This window comes from Solanum pennellii, chromosome 10 (genome assembly GCF_001406875.1).
Source record: "Solanum pennellii chromosome 10, SPENNV200".
Taxonomy (NCBI): domain Eukaryota; kingdom Viridiplantae; phylum Streptophyta; class Magnoliopsida; order Solanales; family Solanaceae; genus Solanum; species Solanum pennellii.
The window spans coordinates 69,542,464-69,551,069 of record NC_028646.1 but is presented as its reverse complement, the minus strand read 5'-3'; the positions used below and the strand labels follow the sequence as shown (position 1 = coordinate 69,551,069).

Sequence of the window (8,606 nt, the reverse complement as noted above, 5' to 3'; positions counted from 1 at the left end):
ACAATCTAATAATGCATAACAGGCATGGAGCCTGTCATACCTAGAATGACATCAAAATCTACCATGTCTAACTCTATTAGATGAGTCATGGTACTCCTGTGACTGACAAAAACAAGACAATCATGATAGACTTTATAAGCTAAAATGGATTCACCAAAAGGTGTAGAAACACAGAAGAGTTCACAAAGTTCTTCAGGAAGAATCTCAAACTCATTCGCAACACAAGGAGTTACTAAAGATAACTTGCTCCTGCACCTAACAAAGCATAAACATCAAAACTAAAGAATTTGATCATACCTGTGACAACATCTGTAAAGTTCTCTTGTTTTTTACTGCTAGTGATTGCATTGAGACGGTTTGCCCCTCCGCCAGTACCAGAATTGGCTCCTTTAGGTGCAACCCGTTTTGGTGAAGCAAATGATGACGATTGAGCTCTATTGTCTGGATTTCCACCACCTTTCTTATTCTTAGGGCACTCTCTTATGAAGTGACCCTCTTGAAAATAGTTTAAGCAACATGTCTCGCCATCACGACACTTATCGGGGTGGCTTCTACCACACCTACCACTTGCAGGATCCCAACTACGTCTTTGTGCCACAATTCCTTGGGACATGTCTGGTTTAGCCTTAAATTTTTGCAATTCTACCCAGTGTACTCATCTGTTTTGGGGGCGCATATGCATTAGCTGATGATGGTGCATGCCTCTTTGTTTTCTAAAATTGTGGTAGAATTGAACCACCTTTTTGTTGACCGAACTCATACCTAGTCTTGGCTTTCTTTTTTCGGTATCCTCTTTGTCCTTAAGTTTCTCCTCTTCAAGTTGTTGCACATAAGTCATCATCCTGGATATGTTCATGTCACCTATCAACATTGTAGCTCTACCTTCTTTACTTTAAGCACGACCTAAATCGACAACAAATAATCTTATTCTGCTCCTCATAGCCTTCACCATCTCCAAAACATAGGGAGAAGGTTGGGTGAACATCAATCCATACTCGTGCACACTCAAGGAGTCTTGTTTCAATATGAGAAATTCCCGTACCTTTGCTTCCTTCAGTTCTTGGGGAAATAACCTCACCAAGAAGACTTCTTCGAAGCAAGTCCAACATGGATGTGATGCATCCTCAGTTCTACCCTTTTTCAATTAGTCCAACAAGGTCCTAGACACACTCTTCAGTTGGTATGCATCTAATTCAACCCTCTCATCATTAACCACGTGCATCACCTCAAACACTTTCTTCAATTCTTCCACAATGTTTTCCGGATCCTCAGTAGTGCTAGATCGATGAAGCTAGGAGGATTCATTCTTTGAAAATTACAGAACCTAGAGGTGCCATGCCTTTCTTGTCGATATCCTCTCTGTTGCCTGACTTGGTTTGTTACTACTTGACTTAATATTCGAATGCCTTCTAGAAATTCGATGTTGGTAACCTCTCCTTGAGGTTGCACATCCAGCTCATTGGGTAACTCTTGTTTCCTGAGCTTCTACATTTCTCCTAGATGGACAACCTCTTACTTCTCTTCCTAAAGGCATTGTAACTCTGAAACACTTGCACACATGAATTAGAGAGGGACTTTTAGAGATAAACACTAATGCATGAAAATAAATATAAAAGAAGTGAAGAAATTCCTAAATGTTTCAGAGTCCTAATCATAGATGTGGAGCACTTCATACCGATGACTAAGACTCTACGAACACATCTTCATAGACTCCCTAGGGCTCTTTAACTCTATGCTCTGATACAAAGTTTGTCGCGCCTGCAGCCTAAACCCTGGATGTGGCCGGCACCCAATGACCATTTATAGCCTTCAGCAAACCCTTAGCATGGCTTACATAATTCAGCGGAAGACTCAACTCAACTCAATCAAGAAATAGAGCATGGTTAGAGTAAATACTTAATATTATATTCTGGCCAAAATTGAACTTAAGTCCACACTTGAACATATGAAATTACAAGTTAAATGAGACTCCAAAACTGAACTACTAACTGTCTATAAGGCTGTAAACTTACTAAGATAGATGTTAGGACATACCCCACAACATCCTGATGAACTAACAATTAAAAGGATGTCCTCCGGAATGCAAGGAGGCTCACCACTGACTATGGAGCTCAAACTGGATCAACGAAGTGCTGCATGTTGATCCTGGTTACGTGCATCTGCATCATAAGACAATGTACGCCATCTTGCATCAGTACCTTGAATATACGGCTATGCTAGTTGAAATGCTAAACATATTTATAAAACTTGAAATGCATTAAGGATGAACTGACTTGGTTCTTCTTGACTCACAAGATAACAACTCAATATAAAGCAACGAAGACATATGCAATATAAATACTACTTATAAAACACGTAAACACTCAGTTCATTAAATATAAAACTATCATATACTCAACTTTACTTATATATAAAATAATATATTTTTTGTGGGAGAGTCTCTAATAGACAACCAATACTTGAGCCTAAGTTATGATATAACATTTTACCTCTCGGTGCCGAGGACCATCCTATACCTTTCCATCGGTATAGGACCTTACTTAACTTAGTTGATCCACTGGCTTAACTTACGTGATCATCTAAAAAGTATGAGTCATTAATACCATGATGGCTACATGATTTACATGGAGACTTGAGTTAATATGAACTCTCATCCCCATATGGGTTCTCAGTACTACTCCTAAAATTTAATTTAGTTCATGCATTTAACATCACTTCCTTCTTTTGGTTTAAGATACTTTGCTCGAACCTTTTAGCTTCAAAAAGACCTCTAGGAATCAATGTTCCACTTTTTCCTACTCGAAACTCTTTTGGAACTCTTAGTTTCATCTTCACTTAAATGTGAAAACATTTATAAACCTTTAGGGAATACTTAGTTCCCTTATAGCTTTTGAGAGATGAACTCAACTCTTACTCTTTAATTCACTAGAACTTAACTCTTAGGAAATACTTAGTTTCCCTATGACTTTTTAGAAGTTAATTCAACTCCTTACTTTTTGTTCAAATTGTAAATTTATACTTAAAATAGAGTTAAAATTATTGTCTAAGAGTTTTTTGAAAACTTTAAGAACTTACTTTGACTTCTTAACTTTAAACTTGATTGTTCACTTCTTTGACCTTCATCTTAGCTTCCCTTGAATTGGATTTTGGATTCAAGGATCATGATATAATGTTTATGGATGATTTCATGATGTTTAGATGTACTTTAGAGTGTTGGAATCAAGTAGGAATAATAGGTACATCACTTAGGAACTAGTACGAAAAAATAGGGGAAGAACAGGGTCTCCAGGTTACCTTGTCATTCTGAGAGGCATGGAGTGCCAGAGACTGACAGCCAGACTCTTGTCTGAGGCACTCTGGCTGGTGCAGCGTGCCATGGCCTGTCAAATAGAGCCTTCCCTGAGGGGCTCTCTGGTAGGTGAGGCGCCTCAGGGGTTTTCAGACATAACCTCCTACTTTTGTTCTCGTTATTCAGCTCTAAATCTCCTAAACTTCAATGGATCCGACCCCAAACACTTAGGATCACTAAATACCTCATTACCTAATATATTTTACCTGAAAATAGTCTGGAAACATGAATAAAATCTATTAGATATGATCTACGATTCAACCAATAAGAATTTCATAATTTTTCATCAAGAACTCCCACATTCATCATTCAATAAACTTCAACATTTCTGAATTGAATAAAATTTTGGTATGGGTTAAATTACCCATCACAAAATGATCTCACATACCTTATCACCCCCGAAGAAATCCACACAACAATTCTAGTCATTCTTGCTTGTTCTTCTCCTTTCTCTTTTTTCCTCTCTTCTTTTCTCTTCTCTTAAAAGCCTATCTTTTTTTCTAAAAGCTTGAACTTAATAGGATTAGATTAGATCCCAACTTATTACCCAAATAACAAAATTAAATAATTGGGTAAGTAAAATACCAAAACACCCTTTAAAAATCCCGATTAGACTTTTGTCAGTCCAACAACCCCAACTCCGAAAATCATATCTCCCTCATACCACCTTAAAATTTTGAAAACTAGTCCATTGAAAAGATCTTCCCAAGGTACTTATTTCCATATAAAGAACTCACCCTAACTCTTCCTTAGCTGGAAGTTATGGCCGTTTGAAAATTACAAAAACTCACTTTTAAAATCTGAAAATTTTCCAAATTTCCCTATTTATTTCCAAAAAATGATTATTCTTGGTTTCATAGCTTATTCATAATTATTTCAAGTTACAAGCATGTTTATTATTTCCATTATCAGTGAAACAATTATTGTAAGCCTATAATGGCGTATTGATCTTGTATTGGGTATGACCAAAAGTTGTACTCTTGTAGATGGTTTATATGTGAAATGAAACTTTAGACGCTTATATGTTTTACTTATGCTAAAAGAGAAGTATATGTAAAGTTCATATGTGAGGAGTGTATGTAAACTCCATATGATATGCAAGAAGTATACCTATACTTCATTACGTGAAGTTTTAATTTTTTGGCATATTTGACCTATGATGTGCTATGATGTATTCTAAGGGTTAGTCATTGTCCTCTTCGAGGACGACGACGCCGGTAACGACTAGGAGGTACTTTGTATCATTACAAACTTTGTACCATAGCATGACGTTGATTAATGTTAGGATTGATGTCTCACTAAACCACGTCTATATAGATTCTTATTCTTAATTGTGAAGAGCAACAAACTTATGAATGAGAGACTATGTGATGCTTAGGGACTTTCACTCTCTTCTTATTCCTTTGTCGTGCCTAAGAGTCTTAACTCTATCTAGTCCTTTCTTGATGCTTAGGTACTTTCACTCTCTTCTTATTCCTTTGTCGTGCCTAAGAGTCTTAACTCTATCTAGTCCTTTCTTTAAATCCTTTTATTGTGCTTATAGTCAATGAATACAAGGAGGAACAATGCTCGAACGACCGAGGAGGATATTTTGAATGAGGTGGTTCTCCCTCAAGCTCGTCAAAACTGTCAAGTTCATATTCAAGAAGGGGTTATGTATAACTTTGAGATAAGGGAGTCTATTCATAGCTTGACTCCAGAATTGCCTACTAATTTTTATGGGATACAAGGGTGCAAGTGAATCCTAATTCTAACACCACCGCTTTAAGGATTAGGGATTTAACAAGGATGAATCCCCTTACTTTCTATGGTTCTAAGGTAGATAAGGACCTACAAGGGTTCATCAAAGAAGTGTTCAAAGATCTTGATGCTATGGGTGGGTTTTCTCAAGAAAAGGCGGAACTAGTCACCTACCAACTCAAAGATGTGGCTCAAGTTTGGTATGACCAATGGAAGGATGAAAGGCTGGTTAGAGAAGCTCGAGTTACTTAGGAGGCTTTCAAGACGGATTTCCTTGATAGTTTCTATCCATGCAATTAAGGGAGAGGAAAATGGAAGAATTAATCAACCTTCGTCAAGAGGGTTTGAGCGTGAAAGAGTATAGCTCAACTTCACTCAACTGTCAAATCTTGTTTCTACTATGGTTGCGGATTCTAGGGCTAAGTTGAACAAATTTGTTATGGGGATATCCGACCTTGTAATTAATAAATGTAGCTCGGCTATATTTATTCCTAACATGGACATTTCTCAGCTCATGGTTCATGCCAAACAAATTGAGGAGCAAAAGCTTAAGGAAGTTGGTAGAGAGTTAAAGAAGGTAAGAATCGAACATGGGAATTATTCTAAGACTAGGTTTGAGGTTTAAGACAAACCATTTTTCAAGAAGAGGTTTTCCAATCAAGGCCATCCTAATTCTCCAAGTATCAACAAGATTATGGTGTCTATTCCCAAGCCCGAAAAGGGGAAATGTGGTGGTTCTTATTTTGAGAATCCTCTTTCTGCAAAATGTGGTAGAAAACATGATTGTAAGTGCCTAGTTGGCACGAGTAATTGTTATGGTTGTGGTAAGAGTGGTCACATTAAGAGAGATTGTCCTATGATGAAATCTCAAGGAAGGGAAAATGCTAAAGCACAAGCAAATGCCCCAAATCTTGATGCCCCTAAAAGAACTGCTTTTATGCTCTCCAATCCTGAGGCGATCAAGCGAGCTCTCCTGATGTGGTTACCAGCATGTGAAAATTATTTTCCTTTAATGTATATGCATTGTTGGATCACGGTCCTACATTGTCTTTTGTGACCTCTCTTGTAGCCATGAAATTTGATATACTACCCGATATCTTAGATGAACCCTTTTCGGTTTCTGCCCTGGTGGATAATTTTGTGGTGTCTAAAAGAGTAGAAAGTTTATAATATTTCCTTTCCAATAGAGTTTCGTTATTTGACTTGATAGAATTTGACATGTTAGATTTTGACGTCATATTGGGAATGGATTGGTGCATGCTTACTTTGCCTCTATTGGTTGTAGGATAAGGGTAGTCAAATTTCAATTTCCAAATGAACCCATTTTTGATTGGAGAGGAGAAAACTCAAATCCTAGGGGTAAGATCATTTCGTGTCTAAAAGTTTGCAAGTTGATTGCAAAGGGTTGTCTCTACCACATAGTTACAGTTACAGGCCTTCACGATAAAACTAATCATTTGTTCAATACATTATATCTAAATTGGACATAAAAATAATGAAAAAATCATGTTCCATTGGTTACAAACAAAAGTAAATAATAATAAGTGTGCAAGTACGAAGTCAACATCATATAGCCAACTCTTCTTTCTTCTGTTTTGGCAAGCTTCAAATCATGTTTTCTTTGTGGTAGTCTATTTTATGATTTTCTTCATCAATGAGAATATTTATGCGTGCATGGAGAAATCTCTTTTTCATCGATATTCTTGTACTTTATTTTGTCTAATTCATTTTGGGAATGGAAACCATAATCTGTAAAAGGAAGTCTTTTTTGTCAAATATATCAAAGTTTCAACAAGCTTAGATACTTATATTTGTAAATGCAATTACCAAGTGATAGAAACATAAAACTCATGAATATAAACAAGAAAAACCAACAAATAGGATGAGCTACGACTTTTATGTTTAGCACAAAAGTTGTGTGTCACGAATATCTATTTTTTTCATTTGTGTACTTTTTCGATAACTGTAATTAATAGTATTTTTTTAAAAATGAGTTACCTGGTTGTTGTGCAGGTCATCCATGTTCATATGATTGTTCCAGATATCATCAAGAATGCTTTGATTCTCACTCGTGTTTTGGTTTTCGTGTCCATTTCTTTTGTTGTTCTCTGCTGCATATCCCCTCTTCAAGGTTGAAGATTCTCCTTTTCTTTTCTTCGATTTCTTTTCTATAACTTCAACCTTAATTTTAATAAGATTTTTTATGAACATAATATAATTGTCATGATACCTTAACATGAGGGTTACCGTTACCATTGTGTAACTATCAGTTATCGTGATGTTCAAGATATGAAAATAATTTCTTGTAGAAATATTTCAAGACAACAGTACGTACGTAATATCCAGTGTGGTAAAAGACTTTTCCCTTTCCCTTATACTTGGAAAGTGTTTCTTTTTGTTAGAGGTGATTTTTAAAAGGCAATTTAGGAATGTAATAAATTAATTGATGTTTTCCTAATCAATTTGAAAAAAAATATTTTTATCATATTATAGAAAAATTTGTTGCTTGTATAAACTTTTATAATGAAAAACGCGAATGATTAAGCTTAATTTTGAAAAAAACTATGTCTAATATACTACCCAGAAGTCCTTTTTTTTCTTTATACATTGACGAAACTCTTCAACTCTCCAAATAAGTAAATTTGGTTTTGTAAAAAGATGACCAATATGCCTACCATTATCAATTAAAATTCATGTGATGTAATAGCTTACCATTGACTCGATTACTACTCTCTTTTTTGGGTGAACATCTACTTTCAAGTTTTCAAAACCGTCGAAGATATATCATCTTACATCTCCAATAGATTGACACATACTACGTTTGCTCTCATGGAAGTAGAACTGCAATCCAAGATGAATTTCCTTAATTTCAATATAGAAATTACATTTTAAAGAAATAAAAAAATAATATTACAAAATAAATAATGATAAAATTCACAAGAAACACGTTTGATAATTTTGGATATATGTAAAACAAATGTTGCTTTAATAATAAGTGTTTAAAAACAGAAGAAAAGGAAAACTAAGTGTAATTAAATTCTAATTCAATTGTGAATTCTATCACTAAATCTCAATTGTCAAGAATGAAAGAAAAAAATGCATGTCGAAGGTCCATCTAAAATTTTCATTCTAAAGAATGTATATTTTTCGGCAAATTGTTAATTGTGAGTGTACTTTAGAAAATTTTTAAGACTCAATATATTTAAATAAAAGAAAAAAATTATAAAAGAACTTATATTACGGTTTCACATTTTCCATTTTGACGTTATCTCCTTTCCGCTTTCCATCCATGTAGCTTGTCATGATATTTGCGATTAAGTCCATATGAATCACTTGTCTTGTCTTCATTCTATTATTTGAGTACATGGTGATATATATTTATATAGCCAGGCATCTCCATTACTAAACATCCGATTTACAACCTTTTACTAAAATTACCACGTTGTATTAGAACTAATTTTTCATGTTATGTTATATTATATGTCTTTTATATATATAATATATATATATATATATA

At 34.9% G+C, this 8,606-nt stretch overlaps 1 protein-coding gene across 1 annotated transcript; it reads right to left on the bottom strand.

Annotated features, from left to right (window-relative positions):
• Positions 1-232: 232 nt before the first annotated feature.
• Positions 233-613, bottom strand: LOC107001555. The gene has a single exon (XM_015199549.1). The coding sequence runs from the start codon at positions 611-613 to the stop codon at positions 233-235; it is 381 nt and encodes a 126-aa protein (XP_015055035.1).
• Between the last annotated feature and the right edge of the window lie 7,993 nt (positions 614-8,606).